The 17952-nt window shown below is 39.3% G+C and overlaps 1 protein-coding gene across 1 annotated transcript; it reads right to left on the bottom strand.

Annotated features, from left to right (window-relative positions):
- Positions 1 to 50: 50 nt before the first annotated feature.
- Positions 51 to 17222, bottom strand: LOC111329198 (chordin). The gene is made up of 21 exons (XM_022933827.2): positions 16879 to 17222; positions 15647 to 15747; positions 14090 to 14210; positions 12971 to 13085; positions 12793 to 12886; positions 11665 to 11809; positions 9014 to 9136; positions 8595 to 8695; positions 8324 to 8474; positions 8080 to 8186; positions 7806 to 7925; positions 7109 to 7265; positions 6400 to 6641; positions 4665 to 4928; positions 4480 to 4576; positions 4024 to 4184; positions 3794 to 3896; positions 3539 to 3583; positions 3344 to 3441; positions 2129 to 2228; positions 51 to 1666 (listed from the first exon to the last, which is right to left on the bottom strand). The coding sequence occupies exons 1-21, from the start codon at positions 17045 to 17047 to the stop codon at positions 1659 to 1661; spliced, it is 2622 nt and encodes an 873-aa protein (XP_022789562.1). The 5' UTR covers positions 17048 to 17222; the 3' UTR covers positions 51 to 1658.
- Positions 17223 to 17952: the final 730 nt, after the last annotated feature.

Raw genomic sequence — 17952 nt, 5'->3', positions numbered from 1 at the left:
TGAGAATGTGAACTTTCTTGTTCAAGGGAGAGGATCAAATTGCCACAAAATTTCAACTTATGAATATTTTATTGATACATCGTGAGCTTCCTTTATTATACAACATATAACTTAAATTTTCATTTTCTACTACAAGTTGCAATCCTCATGGAAATCAAAAGCTGTAACCACGGAAACCAGGCCCCTCTTTGCCTTTTATATTTGTTTTTCTCAACCAAAGGTTGAGGAAGTCAGCCATGGAGGGGGCCTGCTTTCAAGACTTTACAAAAAAACTTTTTTTTTCCCTTCATTTGATCTTTTGAGATGAAACTTGCAGTCAGTGGTATGTGAAAGTTATAACATGTTTTAATGTTGTCTCACATTGTCATGGCCATCTACAAAGCAAAATATATTAACAAGAACATCTCTGGAAAACTTCAAAAACTGTTAAGTAATCTGTGTCACTATCAATAATTATTTTAGCACCTATAATCATTCATTCATAGTGATTAATCATTGGATGTGTCCAACTGGATTTCAATAAATAAAAGATCATCAGTCATCTAACAATTAATTAAAAACATCTCATATTTTGGCAGGAAGGGGCTGGAGAACCCATCCAGGGAAGTAAAGTGGGGGAGAATCTATGGGAAAAGAGGTCTGAGGCTTGCAATTTACATCGATGTCGAGATGAGGTTGAACATCTAAGTAACCCACTTGTACGGCCTGCATTGAGGGCAAATCTTTGGGCTTCACTAATAATTGAGGGCAAATCTTTGGGCTTCACTAATAATTACTAGCCAAATGAGTTAAATTTCTACCCCCAAACTTCCAGATGAGATTAATACACAACTTTTCCACACAAAGTAAATACATTATCTAGTAAAGAGGCGATGAAATTAATCATACCTATTAGGTCTAACTGTTATGACCGTAGAGCAATTGAGTGTTTATAGCAATCCCTTTTGGTATTGCCCGACCATACTCTATGGATGGTCAAGAAAACTCGCGCCCACTATCTCAACTAATCAGATGCAAGGTAAAAACCAATGGAAACTTTCTTAAGCTGAGTTTTTCCATCGCTCTCACTGGTTGATTACTTTTGTTTAGGTGTTACATGGCTCAATCTTGAAGCGCGGTATAACGCTAAAGGCTATGTTACAACGTAAAGTACATTTTGGTGTGAAAGGATTATGGTAGAATCCTGAGTCTTTAATAGATCAAATTCATCACGATGGAATCGTTGAGGGATAAATTACCTTGTTCAGAAATTAAGGGATAAGCTTCGCGAGTGCCAAATTTAAACTAAGGCCTCCCTGTCTAATAATTACTCGCCAAAGGAGGAGAAAGTTGCTGAAAAAATTCCCGAGTTCATAGTAAGGGGAATATTCAAAATCACCAACTAAGCTTGAGATCTCTTTTTTTTTCCTTTCACGGTAAAAGTATAGTCAGAAATTATTTTGAAGTTATTTGATCCGCTCTCATGGCCGTAGTGTTCGCGCCATCGTCCAATGGAAGTCAATTTAATCACTGGCTTTCTTGTCGCTCATTTTTCGTCTGATCAAAGGTTAATTACATTCAGTGTTGAAGTATGTCCGATCATTTTAAAAGACTTGAGACTTCATGGTTCACTCCAGGAACATCCCTTGAGGCGAACTATTTAACACCGATGGTCAGTCTTACGATTCTAAACAAACAACAAGCACTTAAAGTTAATACAACGCATGATTTCCGGTAACCAACTTAATTTTATTCAGGTGGACATGTAGACATGTACATATAAAAGTAAAACCTTTTTTAGGAACCGACATGTCGGAAGTTCTTTAAAAGTCATACAAGAGGTCTAAGTAGATCACGGGCAGTCCCTGCTTTGCGGCGATAAAGAAAATGGTGTTTGCACGCTGTGTGGACCTCTTACTTTTCGTGCGCCTCCCCCCATGCAGAGTTCTGCGTATAGCGCGTTACATCAATTTTTTTTTTGGATTCCCGCGACGGATTTCACCAAAAAATCGTAGTCTAGCCACCGGTAAGTTCTGAGAAGCCTTCTGCAGTCTTTTTTTTTATTATTTTTTTTTATTTTAGGACTTTGAATTCAAAAAACGTATACCGGTTTTTTCAAAGCGGAGAGGACACATTCATTTTAAATTACCTGAACACGCCACGCAACAACTCGTCGTTGCGCCAATCAGGAGTGAACTTCTACACTGTCCTTTCGGGCATGGATCTCGTGAACAGTGCGTTTGTCCGTTCTGTGAATCAAAGAAACAAAACTACAGTGTACCATACTACTAAGATTGATCTTGTGGATAGATAAATACTCATACATGTTATTTTAGAAAACGACAAAACGACACAAACCGAAGAAATAATTGGGAGAGAGCAACATTTTCCACCCTCATGCGCCGGAGAACTGACATGACTAACGTAAAGCACAAGTTTCAATTGAGCATCGAAAGAAATCCAAAATTTCTTTGGTTCTCAGCTTTACTTCGTTCTATAAATTGTTCAGGAAACTCGCGCAACTATCTCAAGGAATCAATGAAAAACCCAGAACTAACCCCAACTCCGTCATTCGCGCGTTTTCCCGCGCTTCAAGCAGATTTTGGTTAACGATGATTGTTCGGAAGCAGAAACGAAAGACTCTTTAAAAAGTAGGCACGTTTATTCGGGCGAAAAACGGTGAAACAGTAAAACGTTTAACTCGGAAAAAACACCAACAACCTAGAAAATTACGACTCAAAAATCTCGCACCCGCGAAAATCGTACGTGTAACTTGCTTATGAAGTTTCTAAGTGCGCGCGCTAATCGCGCGTCACGCAAGTTTAGTAACTGTCTTCTTAACAATGTTGTTCACATTTGCTCTGGTTGGTAGTTGTGTTTACTTTGGTTTGGGTTTTCGACACTCATTTTTATACCGCCGTAAACAAAATATTATGATTTTTTGTTAACTTTCACAAAAATTGGTGGATTATAAGATGACGTGCACATGCGAATTTTTTTAATCACGAAGCATGGAGCGCTTTCGGATTAAGTTTCCTATCCATAATCAAAGCAATCTCAACAGCCAATCAGAGCAAACGCAAAAATTGTGGAAAATGCTAAAGGTGGCCGATAAAAATTTAAGGTGAAAACAAGCAAACTCTCTGAAGAGCAGGAAAGCATGATTAAGTAAACCCCAATCGGTTTTAATTTTGCATCTAATCAGTTGAGAAGGCAGTACGAGTAGCCTTCGTGTAGCCACATCCTTCCCTCTTCCGTTTCTCCCGGAGGGGGGAGGGTACGGTTACACCTAGGCTAGGTACGAGTACCCAATGTGACCAATGTTTTTTGCCGCGAAACGCAAATGTAATAAAAAGCTCCTCACCTGACACCTACACGTTATGCATCTCGAAGAGCCAAATATTGGGAAATATGGCTTCCATGTTTGTCCGTGATTATAATTACTTCCACCAAAGGTACAGCCTAAAGATAAAAAGTAAATTGACAAAGAACAACAATTTAAATTTGCAATATTAAAGCAACGGTTCATGCCGAATATATAAGTTACACTTATTTTTACCTTTTCTCACTTTTTTGCCTCCATGTGATTGTGAATCCTCATCATCTGCAACAATTATACGAAATCTTCTTAGAATAATTGTTTAGACAATGTGATGATATGGAGTTTGTTAAAAAATGTGTCATTTTGGTACAGATTTTTATCAACTCTATGACTGTCCAACTCATGTTCTCTTTATTCAGGTTTTCGAGAGTTATACGCTGTAGTTTTGAATTAATCTATATTTTGCATAACATTCATTCAAAGACTTCTTACCAGGGCATCGCATACAGCAGTCAGTCATGCGCAGTTTGATTGGATTTTTACATCGAAGTTCTGGACATTTCACTTGTGTGCATGATATTTGTTCTGATTTTTTCTGAGGAAAAATATGGAAAAATGTGTCTTCATAAATACAAACAATGACAAAAAATCAAACCTTTGACCCGTGACAGTAGTTTATAACTGTTCACAAGCGCATGTGATTCTGTAAAACAACCGCTTACCAGGCATGTACAGGCGTGACATCTCATGTAACCAAATGGCTGTACATAGGGATACCACACAGCGCCGGCTGGATAGACTTTTCTGTCTCTTTTTACATAGCATCCTTTCAAGGAAGGTCGTTGCCTCTTTTCGTAGTATCTCACGACTTTTTCTTCGATAGCTGACGGAATAATCAGATAAATGTTATGTCTTCTACATCTTTTACCTCACACAAACATAATCTTTCGCTAGGAAACATCCTTTCAGGGTTCCTTTAAGGTCTGGAGTGGTGAAGATTTTTTTTTACCAGAGAGGGATTTGTTCCCCTCTTTCCAAAAATAATGATAATAATAAAAAAAACAACAACAACAAAAATGGAGCCACCTGGCTTTCTATACTGCATGGTCTCAAATCGTAAGAATGAATTACAAGTGCGAATATCATCACATATCATATCAAAAATTCGTTCAAAATACCTGGACAAACCGGGCAGCATGAATGGGGTAACATGATAGGTGCCTCTGTGCAGTTTAACCGCTGACACTTAAGAGGGGCACAAACAATTTCGCTGTCCTGTTGGTAGTAAAAACAGGATCGTTAATATTATCAGAAGAAAAAACAGCAATTTCCAAAATTAAAGTTCAATTTCCCATCAAGTTACCTCACAAGTACACGAAGTACACTTATCATCTTCAGAGACCCACTTTTCCCCATCTGAATACATTTTGTCACCAAAGTGGCAGGAGCCAGGCATTTCGATCCGCCCTCTATGAGGAAATCTCTTACTACAGCTGTCCTCGTTTAAGAAGACCTGGCTCCGCAGCTCTCCTTGCGGGACTTCTTCACTTCTCACTTGCACGTAAACGAGTCCGCGAATGAGGTTACCAAGGAATTCTGGTTCGATGTTGCGCGCAGATCCAGAGATCTGAAATACAGGCAAAACAGTTCGATTATAAATCGCCGACCTGTGAGACAGGCGAGTAGGTAAAAAAAGACACACATTTTGTAAGGGAAGTGCGACTGAACGAAAGAAGCCACGAGACACATGCGGTATGAGAAAATCGCGCGAGGAAGCACACGAGACTACGTTAAATGGCTTCCTCCTTCCTCGCTTCCGCGCGTTTTCCTCGCGTCTGCCCCTTTTCATACGGTGCCGTCTGATATTCCCTTGCACGATTGATTCGTCAAGGAGTATCTCGTGAGAAGTAAAAACTTGCACATAAAATTTTCTCAAATCTTCGTCCACAGTTTCAAGGTATCCATTGATGACCGTTACGATGATACTATCACAATTTGCTAACGTTTTTTAACACACTGATAAAAGATCAGGTGCACATGAGCAGTTATTTTTATCGAGTTAGTCGAGCAGCAATATGAAGACGAGTTAAGTTCATATAATAAATTGATTGATTAATAAACTAATGTAGACAAATGTACACTAATTTTGTCGCGTTAATACTCAGACTTAAGATTTTATTGCTGATTAATGTTCTCTCTATATCATTAATTGCACGTAATTCGTATATTGCCGAATTTTCAAATAATTATGTTTTGATGGAAAGAATATTCATAATGCGAACTCGTATTTTACTTAAAAGGATGAACAAGTTGATCGGAAATCTTTAAACTGTGATTTCGCCCCATCTGACGCACGTTTAAGAATGGCTGATATCAGCGCTTTATACAGTTCTGAAATATAATAAATGGAAATTTCAAATACAAAAAGAATTGAAAGAGGAACGCAATAAAAGCTCGGAACCATCGGGACGTAAAGTAAGTTCATCCTTCCTTATGCGACCTGACGTCTTGATGAGAGGTCGCCAAGGCAATATATAGCTCCGCACGTCACGTGTTTACTAATTAACCGACGACGTTCTCGACCTTGTGGGTAGTTTTTCGTCGAAGTACACCCTTACTTCGTCCGTGGACATGTTAAGAATTGCGTAAAATCTACTCTTCAGTTTTCTTATTTCATTCGATTCCTAAAGTAAATCCAATCGAAGAACAGAAAAATACTGCCGTTCGACCCACTGAAAAGCATGTAGTTTCAAAGGCAGACCAATTCTGGCCAATCTAGGTTTCTCTATGGTTAGGTCTCTCTAATATTGATCAGAGACCTTCAGAAAAACGAGAGATTCATCAAATATCGTGTGACTGGCCAACGCTCTGTCCGCACCTGCTGAGCAACATGTCGTCATGGCAAATCGCTTCGTGTGACGTGGAGAATTCTCGAGAAAATGTTGTTCGTGAAACAAGTTACTCTGACTTAAACTGATTTAAATTCTTTCAATATTTACAGAGATAACATGAATCGCAACCACTTGCCGCTGCGTGTAACTCAATTTTGACAGTAAACATAAATCGTAGTATTAATGACAAGAAATATAGACACCAACCGTTTCTCCTTCAAACGACCGTAAGAAGTGCACGTGTTCGTCATACGACTGGGGAACCTCGCCATAATCGGCAAAGCCTAAGAGTTCTGCAGTCCTCGTGTTCTTGCGCCCGCGGTCCATGCCACTGATGATCAGGTGATAGTGCAGCGCACAGCTCTTATCAAGAGAAAACCAGGCCTGCCCCGCGGCGCCAGTCTGAATCCTGGGGACAACTTCGTTACCAGATAACAGAGTCGGTGGATCTAGAGGAAGGGGGGTGATTTTAGTTGTTAAAGGAGTGTTGTCTTCGTGCGGCTGGATTAAATGTATTTTACGGTTATTTAAGACACCTCGGATTTCAGAGCACGCGAATGAGAAAAAAATTTTCACTTTGAAAATGAAACAATTGCTCTTAACGAGAGTGGATTCTGCATAGAGGATTCAGTCCCGAAGATTTATAAAAAACTGGAGCTAACTTGAGAAAATTCCTTGTCAAAGTTCTGGGCTTAACGACTTAAATCTTTAACGGGTCTTTTGAATAAAACTGCGGCGAGTCGGCGTTTGGACAAGGACCAGGGGCGCGGTTGGGGGAAGGTTTCAAGGAACAAATTATCATGTTTTTCATCAACACTGTCATGGGATTTAAATCTATATACTGTAAATACGGCTTAAAAAAAGAAAAAACAAAGTCGATTGAAACTGAAGCACGCAATCTAATCTACTTCCTTACCGTGGTAAGACAAATGGTGCCCTCTGAAGGGAAATTGTTTAAGCTGTCCATAGATTTCTCCTCTCCTGCTCACAATGGTGCTAACATTGATGAACATATTGCCACTAAATAGCCAGTAAATTTCTTGAAGTGACGGCCTCTGCCACAACCCTGTCAACTGAAATACAAAGAAGTCTTATTTTCAAGGATAAGCGTCAGCTTGAACGAACAATAAGCTTATGGATAGATTAACCCTTTAACTCCCAAGATCTGATTGATAATTCTCCCCCTAGCTAGTTTCTACATATTTCCCTTTAAATTAGTTGCGAGAATTTGGTGTAAGATCAATATAACAGCTTCTACCTGATAAGTTTGAGTATCCTCAGTACCTGTTTGCTAAATAATGGTGGATATTGTAAGTAAAAGTCACTTCTCGAGTACGTATTGAGTTACTTCAGTCTATAAAACTTTGGTAAAAAGGCAATGTTCAGTTGCTGACGCTAAAATTATGCAGGACAACTCAACCTGGCAGAGCATCCAATCATATAATCACAACAACTACGCAAGGTTCAAATTCTCAAGGTTAAGGTCTTACGTCCATGACAAATTTGTGACATCCCTCCTTTGGACAGCGTTTAGTTTACAACTGGTGAATCTTTGGTAATTATAAGAGTCTAAGTATTCGTTTATGCTGCAATTTGATTCAGGAGAAACTGACCTTAATTCGTCCATGTTCATCGAAGTTTACTGAGCGTGAGAGTCTTTTCACTCTTTGTTTTCGATTTGTCGCTTGAAGATTGATTTCTGTGACATTATTTAGCATTCCCGATAGCAAAATCTGCAACAAGAAACAAGCAACTCTTGATTACCGGTGACACGTGTCTAATAGTTTTTCTAACCTACCAGTCAAGCGAAGTTTTTACGATATGCTCTACCTTAAAACCTAATTTTAACTCACAGGTGTCCTTTGCTGAATAATTGGCATAAATTACCTGATAGCGTATTTGACCATTCTGGAAAAAATCAAAGGAGGCATAACCGCTGGCGCCTGTCATCGTGGGCCTAGGAGCTTCTCGACCAGAGAGCTGGGAGACAATGGCTGTAGGAAACATGAAAAACAAACAAAGAGAAGCTATATCATCGACCCCTGACAACTTACAAGAATTCAACTTAAAATAAGTGAAATTTTTCTCTCATCTGCAAGGCATATTCAAGAAGATATTATCTATCACTTACTGTTGCAAGTTCTTTTAATGCTTATTTGACCGGTTAGTTTCGTTTTTCGGTCCCCAGTGTTCAATATCATCGTGATATTTAGATAACCACGCGACATCCACTTCAGCGCATGCTCAGGAGGATTCTGCCAAGCTGCTTTTAAACCGGAATTCTGCAAGGGAGAATAAGGATCAATCACGATACTTCTTCTCTTTCGAGTAAATCCTCATTACAGCGTACGCTGGTATCTTCGATTGCTGTAAATAAAAACTTGTTGTTTACATTTGTTTACCTCTCGCTTCACTTGAGATGACCCGATTACTTTCACATCACGAGCCCCTCTGTTATTGGTAGGATTTCTGGTCAACTTGATCGTGAACTGTGTTTCCGGGCCTGCAAGGATGGAGAGAGATATGTACATCAAGTTCAGTTCCTTATTTGACTGGTTTTCCACGCATTCGATCTTTCTTTACTTGGCAGACTTTCGACATCAGTTGTGCCATTCAAATAGGTAAACAGGATGCTTTTCGCATACAAAACCTATTCATTCAGCCTACAATGGTTGACCACAAGGTCTTAAGCTTGACGTTCGTCGGAGAAAAGATATCCAACTCTGGAATGAGCTCTTTAGTCGAACTCGTTATAGGTCCACCGTAATAAGCCTAAGCGTGTAGCTTGTCCTTTACGTAACCCTGTTTCCTACTGTCTCACCTAAGTTGTGCAATCCATCATAGCGGAGTTTTATTCTAAGAATTTTTCCACTTTTGGCCAAGTTGAAGGAAGCCAATGCATTGGATGTCTCGTCGCCAGATGACAGCAGTGCTTCAAAGCTCTCTACAGATGAGAATCAAAAGAAAACAGAACTGAAACCTTTCTGTTGATAAAGTATTATTACTTTTTATGTACTGTAAAGAATTTTCGATCCACCACTTCAAGTCAAAGAGTATTCTGGTGAAATTCCTCTATAATTGACCTGTCATCTGCGTAGCCAAAAATTAGCATAAACAAAAATTGGGGTTATGAAGATGACGGAAAAAAGGGAGTAGAAAATTGGATGTAAAGCTCACTCCCTATCAATAAATCTTCAGTTCAAAGCGCACAATTCCACATTTAATTCATAAGCGGACAAAAAAAGTAGGGTTTTCTTTAATCGTAATTTTCCCACAAACGAGTATGGTAATCTGTAATTTCTTCCTTCACTTAATGTGGTTAAAAATATCCTTCACCAAAGTGAACTCACTAGAACTCATACCTGGTGCGAGTAGAGAAATTTTGCTATAAAAAATACTATAGAGTTATAAAACACCGGCAGATATGCAGCCATATACAGCCAGATATCTAGAGAAACCAAGTTGGCTGCCCGTTTTATTGGAGTTTTGAGCACATGTGACGGCCAAAATAAAATGTTTGACCAAGAAAATTAAAGTGGGGGTCTTATTACTTAGAAATGACCTTGAAACAGTCCAAAGCGAAGGACCCGTGACCTTGCCATGGAATAACTAGTTTACACTCGTCTCCTTAACGAGTGCAGTATATAGACTTAAGTTTTTTTAAAGATACTTTTGCGATCGTGGATTTGAATCGATATGCAGCCATGTATTTCAGAGATATTTGAAGATGTATAAGAATCAAGTAAACAAATCACTTGCCATACGGTCACGATGGCGGGGCTCAATCTGTTCTAACGGATAAAGTAAAGGCAAAACGTGAAGGACAAGTAAAAGTTTTGTCAGCATGTGCAGATTTGGTATATATAGTTTAGATTTGAACGCATACATGTTACTATCGCAAATATTTTGCGCGTGTAGATGAACATGTCCGGAGTAAGATGGAGGTAAACAACGGAAATATGCCACCAGCTGCCCATCAAGCTTGCTTGAATCTCAAGCTATGGTTGGATAATCTAAAAAAAATGACTTGTGTCTTTCTGAGGGAGAACATGAGTTTATTGCAGAAGTACATCAGCTGTAGAACAGCTTGGTAGTTAATCTATAATCTCCCCTATATCATGATATCATCGCCAGGCACTTCACGGCCTTAGATTGGTGTCGCCGATCACATATTGTTCATCGCTAGTGAAGACTTTTGCTGATATTGAAAAATAATCGTTTGATAACCAATTGAACCACTATCACTTCTAAACACGATAAAATGCCTGTAAATACTTGCTAAACATCTTGATGTCGTCGTACAATATCTTTGTATGTTCTAAACAGGCATCTATTTGACTCAAAATCCCGCTTTATGGACGCAATTTCGACGACGAGTATCAAAATCTAGAGCCTTTTAGAAAAATACGACCTTTATATATACTGTGATGTACTTCATTGCTAAATTAGTACCATGATCATTGTTATAGCAGATTGCTTTCGCCCTTCCTCAAGCTGATCACGTCTTTCTTTGCAGTTGAATTCCGTTCTTTTTATGTTTTCCTGTTGAAACTCAGGCTTGACTGAGTGTGCCATTAGTAAGTTATTGAAAAAGGCCCAGACATTTGTCTTTGATGGTCAGCAAGGAAGCGTTATACTTTCGTTGTTTTGATGCTGAAAACTATGGAAACAGGCAATGATGCTGCATTGGCATGGTTTTTTTTTTGTTTTTTTTTTTATCTCGCCACGATTTTCTTGAAAGTATGTGGCATCTCCCTGAGTCGTGGGTTTAAGTTTCCGTCCTACAGGGATTCCTTTTTATCGCCTGTTTATTCGTCGCGCGTGACAAATGCACACAACCAATATGCTTAACTGCTCTCCTTGCTCTATTGCGACCGGAGTTATTAGAACCTTTCCTCTGCGAAAGTGCCACAGAACAAGAATCACTTCACGAAGTAAATACTGCTGCTTGAGAAGTAAGGAATTTTATAATTTTCGTGGAACCATTTTCTTTCAACACTTACATCAGCTTTTCCCTAAGATAATATTCATAACTGAACTCGTTACATTTCTCGGCGTCATTATTGATACCATACTTGCCCTTCTCAACAATGCAAAATATACCCAAAACCACAGAACTCCCACTAAGTCGACAATGGTGATATCGATCAGCAACTGGGGACCTTAAGCAGTCAGAACGGTAACGCCAAAGAAATGTCGATTAAAAATGAATTTATATTTCAGGTTGAGTTTCGCGAATGTCTGGAAGTGTTTAACGCCTCTCAAGGCGTTACACCTCTACTTCAGCATAACGTTTGTGAGCAGCGTTGAGTTCCAAAAGGAAACTAAAAATAATTTGCTGTCGGTGTTTCCGTTTTCTGACCATGCAAATTTGCTTATTTCACGTTATTGTTTTGCAGTGGACGGCTAAGAAGTGTAAAAAGTTGCCGTCGCCGTCGTGGTAGGTCCCTAATATTTGTCTGAGAAACATACCTTGCGAGTACGATTCGTACTTAATAATGTCTCCAGTGAGTCCAACTGCGTTTTGTTGTCGCTTGAGCTTCAATTCTACGCTGACTTGTCCTTGTTTGAAGGATTCAATGGCCTTTTTACTCAGTTGATTCCAAAAAAGACATACCTAAGTTTAGAGGCATCAATAATCAAGCAATGGAAATATAAACTGGACGCAAAAGAACGAACGACAAAAGTTGTACTGGCGAGGTGACACTCTGAACACACCATTTTTGCCTGCTCATCCTTCTAGAGACTAAATAAGAGTCTAGAAAAACACTTATTTTTCTTGGATATGATGTCATTTGTGTGGGTAAAGTTGTATGAAGAACATTCGTAAAACATGTCCGACGGCAATTGACTTTTTTTGCAAGCACATTTTCCTTGGTAAGTCTTAGATTCCAGAAAGCGTAAGCTTGAAACACCAACTAAGTAAGATTTGCTGATAATAATTTGGAAAAATATTGCATGATATGTGGATAAAGAAATTGGTAAAAGCACTACACGATAAAATAGCACGCATTTACACTACTCCGAGGAGCCGTTTTTCGAAAGTCGCGGTAGTGACCAGTCCGAGAAAGTGTTTATTTGGTTGCCCTATTTTCATTCAAAGATCGAGTTACTGATAGCTTTGGAATTCCAACATTAAAAGGATCAGGAAACGAAACAGAATGGTTTGGCTTTTGAGCTAAAACCCGCACTGTTTTCGTGAGATTTAGATTTCAAAACACAGGACCCGTGTTAAGCTACCTAGCCTCTCGAGATATAGTTTTGAACAACCTGACTCAAATTTAGAGATTTAGGTTCGTGCATCCACTCAGGCAAGATTATTTATTTACTTGGGAACGAAAATGGGTACCGGCAAACATTAGGGAACCCTAGAAAATGTCAGGGAAAGGGGCTAGAGGGAGTTGCAGAGGACAACAATTCGTCTAGAAGAGAGGGTAGCATTCTCATTATCCCTCGATGGATACTCAACTCTATGAGCAAGCAAAAGGGAACTGGGTTCGAAAGGTAAAATCCTCGAATGTCATCGAATCAATCAAGACGAGCGTAACAATGAAAAGACATATGATAAAAATCTGATGAATCCATCTTATAGGCACTAACCTGGGATCCATTAATAGATCTTTTTGGAATGTTTATTTCCTTAAGTGGTGATCCTTTAGAATCTTTAAACGAAACCATGCGAAGCTTCCGGGACCTGTGGCATGAGATGAAAAAGTCAACAGAACAAATCGAAACGAAAGTTTTCAGAATTCTCAGGATCGAAACTATCAGAACTTACCCTTCATAACGTATTGAAATGTGAAGTGCGTTTCGCACCAGAGTGAAGTGTGCACGTCCCACGCCATTTTGGCGGGAAACTGAGGATGCCGGTGCCTTCAGCAATGAGATGAACTCTTGAAAGAATACGATACAAAATAAGTTTCTGTTTAAAATGATTTTTATTATTTCATTATTTATTATCATTTTGCTATTATCATTTTTTTTTGGGAAGTCGCAGAATTACAGAATAAATTTGATGTTTATTCACATAACTAATTGTTAAATGAGCTCACTTGCGAGCTCATCTTCTTTTCAAAACCATTCACGAAATGGTAGAATGAATGGCTGGCGCCAAGCGCACTGAAGTTAACTTCAAGTTCCCAGTGATCGATGACATTTTGCTCAACCCTTCAAATGGCATTAACTAATAGATACGGCTTTTTCGGTTTAAGGTCAAGTAAATGAAAACAGTGAGGCTGATAAACAAGGCAGCAGTTTGTAAACACTGCGTTGCGTTTTCCCTCCATTTGAGTTGAATTCTGGGACGTTATGCTTGTGTGGCCTGGTTGCTGAGTTGTTTTCAATTGTGCAGCGTTCGCAATCGAATCTTCAGCACATTTGAACACATTTTTCAAAGGGCTGAGAAACTCTTTGGATCATAAAATGCGGTAAGAAGGACATTTTTGCGCAAAATTTTTTGTGGCGAAGAAAAAAAAATTACACCCCAGGGGAGGATATCCACAGTAAACTCGTGTGTGGGAAATTAACGTCTCCTACTCCAACTCTGCAGGAGACGGGACCTCCATTTATTAATCCCTATCCGAGAAAACTAGAATATCTAACCATTTCCTTATGTTATAGAAAGGTAGCAAATTCTTCTCAATTATTTTAAGACCCTGAGTGTTGGTACGGCCGGGGCTCGAACCCTCGACCTCCCGCATAACAGTCCAGCGCTCTATCCATTGAGCTAACCGGGAGGCGGTTAGCTCAATGGATAGAGCGTCAGTTAGTCAGTTCAAAGCGCTATTTGAAAGAAATGCACATGGAATGAGTCCAGTCTGTAGATACAATTTTCTGCCATATTAATTAATGTTTCCTTGAGCTAAAAATGAGGTCATTCGTGTTCATGTTGTCTTACCGTCTGGGCACGATGGACAGCACTGCCCCTCTTCTACCTTCGGCCGAGCACACGACGTAGTTGGACAGCGGTTTCGAATATTCCGGCATGTCACCTTCCCTTTTTCGGAGTTGTTTGAAATCTGTCATGAGAACGAAACAGCTTGAAATATCAGTTCAACAAATCTTTAGAAAGAGATGGCGTGGAAAGGGAACATGGATTACCACCAAGACAATTGTTGTAATTTGTGGCAGCAGTGCGGTGACAAAACTTGTTCTTAGGTGAAGCAAAGTACAAAGAAGGTTTTTGATTGAGAAGGTGTTGCGAGTTCTCTTACAAAGCAGTGAAGAAAAACCATTCCATTCCCATATTACTTTCGAAATCTAATTGAAGATGGTTCTGTTATTTTAATTTTGTATGATGTTTGAGAAATAGCCACTTGAACTTTGGACAGATAAGCTTTTACAGGATTTCCGGGTCTAATAAACAACTGGTGAAAGGCCGAGCGACTCGAAATTAAAATTTTATAGAGGATTAGCTGACGAGATTTACTTGCTTAAAGCTGAAATTGTTACTCTTGATGCTGCATCTGATTGACATAATTTCTCGGCTCTAAGTCTCTGCTTGTCGTTTCGACGTGTCATTGGCCTTTGCAAACTTGGGTCGAGACAACATTTCACTTCTAGATGTTTACTTTGTTTTCCGTCGAATAAATTAAACGCGGACAGAAGGAAAAGGATTCTGTCATAAAATAAAGGAATCTTTTTTAGTCGATGGTTTTCCTTTGCGTGTGGTACTGAAATATAAGGCAAGTTCTTTGTTCGTGTTTTAAAATGAATTTGTAATGTAATGATTAATGAACTCAAAAGATAAGCCGTAAACCTACTTTTCTATCGGTTGATTTTAAGATATCTGCTGGTATTTTTCCACGACACACTACGAAAATGAAAAAATTCTCAAACGTATCTTTTATCTGGAGTTCATGTGGAACTACGTGTGTTAATTTTGTCCATCCGTGACCCTTGCTATTGAGAATGTATGGCGGCTGTATAGCTCAATTACAAAGTCTTTTCGTGGATCAGATACACAAGGCCCTTTGTGAATGCTTATACTTAGGATCTATTTAATTGGCGAATGAATTGAATCCAAACAAACAAGCGTTTTGTTGTTAATATGAATTGAGAACAAAGTAGGTGTGTCGTAGCATGGAGATTCATTAGACACCTAGCCGGGAGATCATAGCTTCATTTGAGTGCTAATTGCACTATTGCAAGAACAAATGCGATAAAATTTTACAATCATGAGATGAAAAGGATTATGGAGGATAAAAAGATCAATTATCAGCGGTGGCTTGCCGTGGGGTCGCGTTTGAAAGAAAGTGATAGCATTAGATTAAAAGCGGCACAGAGCGTTTGGGGTGAGGCTTACTAACCGAAAATGCACTGATTTTAATGACAGTGTTTTACTTATGGACCCCCAAAGCGAATCTTTTTTGTTTGGGATTACACCAGGTGTAGGTTTGCCCGAGGTATAACCGTGCGCCTGGAAAGAACGCTCTAAGGTGCGTTGATATCTTACCCTGCTGCATGTGCATATCATGCAATACAAAACTCCGAAAGGGGCTACATCCGGGTGCCAGCTTTCGTCGATAACCTTATGTTGAATCCCAAAATGACACCCTGTCAAAAAGAGAAAGATTGACCTCACTTTAGAACTTTTCAAAATATGTACAAATAAGGAATAGTTCTGGCCCACTCGGCACTGAATTCTACTTTTTACGTTGTAGGGAAAAAGTCTAAGGTAGTAGGTTAGCGGATTCCATAGCAATCGATCCCTTCACACTTGTGGTGCAGGGTCAATCTCAGTGGTAACATCGAGAAAGGCTCTCCGAGCTGTTTCCGTGAAAGAATGAAAGCGCTCATTAACAGAATTAGAACCTTCAAGAGTTGCTGTATATGGAGCCTAAGTGAGAGAGGACTCGGACTTAAAAAATGATTAACTGCAACCAAACGAATCAACCAGAATTATTTTGAGTGTACTACACTCCATGTGTTATCATATGAACGGTCGAGTTAAGTTGCTGCGATGTTTCATGCTGTCAGAGACCTGATTTTAACATCAAACCACTTTGCATGCACGATCATTATCATATGCAACCATTTAGAGGCTGTCTGTGAATAGTGCTTATATAAGCTCGCATACGCGCCCAATTTCAAACCGTGTTGTCCGGGAATTTTCACGCTATCCTAATTTAAATTGCACGACGGTGCATATCGTTTGTAAGAACTAAATTTAACCACAATGTGGAAAATGACGTCGCCTGTTATATTCCGCGCGCCATAAAATCGCAGGAATGAGTGAAAAGTGAAAGCCGCCATTCGAAAAGTATGCAATGACGTCTGCCTAAGACTTCCATGTTCGCCTTAAAATATCTACAAAAGTGGAAAATGGGTAATTTTTAAATTTATCAGAATATTAAAGACAAAACTTGAGGATGACGCTTTCTCTTGTGTTATTCAAGCGGAAAATTATCAGATGGAGACACGAACGTAATTTCTGACGAAAATTGAAGCCATGATTATAGAAAGCGTGATCACTTTCAAAAATTTACACAGTGGCAATTCCTACATTGATCTCAGTCAGTAGTACCGACGAATGTTCAAACATGCACGCTTTCATACTTAAGTTTTGCGTCGAAAAATGGTTGTTGAAGCGATTAGGAAATGGTTTAGTGATTACAGTATAATCTCCAACTATAAATAAACAGAATGACTATAGATCTACGAAGTCTTAGCAAAGTTTCTCCTTACCTCCAGGCTTGGAATTAATTGCCCGATATTCACTTCCTCTGGGTCTAAAAATGAACCTTGGATTCGACGCAGAACAAAGGGGAAAGAAAATCAAAAACAACGTTTCAATCCGCAAGTATTTCTTCACACAACCCATCGCGGAGAATATCGAGACGACACTACTCGTCATTCCTGTAGTCTTTGGTGGTGAAGTTTGAAAAGCGTGAGAATATAGAGCAGCACGTCACGACTACAGCCGCCCTCGAGGATCAAACAACTTCAGCCCAAAACAAATAAATATGAGCTTCTAATTTGCACCAATGACAATATTTGCTCTTACTATTGTTCGGTGCCTAGATTTGCCTGTTTTGGGCCTCCCCCCTAAGACGCATTTGTTCTTTATAAACCTAATATCGTCACTTTAGTTTTGAGTTGTGGCTTCCTCAACCCTCCTAAACTGCATCGGCCTGAGTGACATCGGCCAACTTCCCGTGCTATATCAGCCGTACACGTGATCCCAGACGCCTAAATTGCGGTTCTGTCGACTTTCAGTAACCGAACCTGGCTGGGATCGCCAACTTGACAAGTGTATTTTAAACCTTTGTAGTTGGTTTTGTCAGTTCGACTGACGCTATTTGTCAGTGTCTAGATCGAATTTATATTGCTTGTTTATTCAATTAGCTTGATTGTTCTTCAAATCATTGTTTTCTGGCCTGACGAGTTATCACGGCGTTCATTCAATCAATCAAACGCATTTCTCGTTGAACATTCACTCGATAATAAAACCTAACAAAAGCTTTCACACTCTTCGCGAAAAAGGTAAACAGTTGCGCAGAGGAGGTCCAGGAGACTGAGCAAAATTTCAAACTTTTATCGTGTTTTCAAAATATTGACGCGTTTTTTGCAAACAGTGTAAGTGATTTGAGGCCAAATAGATAGCTATTGTTGTGTATACGCCGAGAACTGTCGTGAGATGTTTTGCTTCAAATACATTTTTTGTGAGTATTTTGGGAACTCAAAAGCTGTGCGACGTATTATATCAGTTTCTCTCTAAATTTTTTATTGGCGTAAAATTTTAATTCGAGTTTTACAAAG

This window comes from Stylophora pistillata, chromosome 8 (genome assembly GCF_964205215.1).
Source record: "Stylophora pistillata chromosome 8, jaStyPist1.2, whole genome shotgun sequence".
Lineage (NCBI taxonomy): Eukaryota > Metazoa > Cnidaria > Anthozoa > Scleractinia > Pocilloporidae > Stylophora > Stylophora pistillata.
The sequence above is the reverse complement of the archived record's forward strand: the minus strand, read 5'-3'. Positions and strand labels throughout refer to the sequence as shown.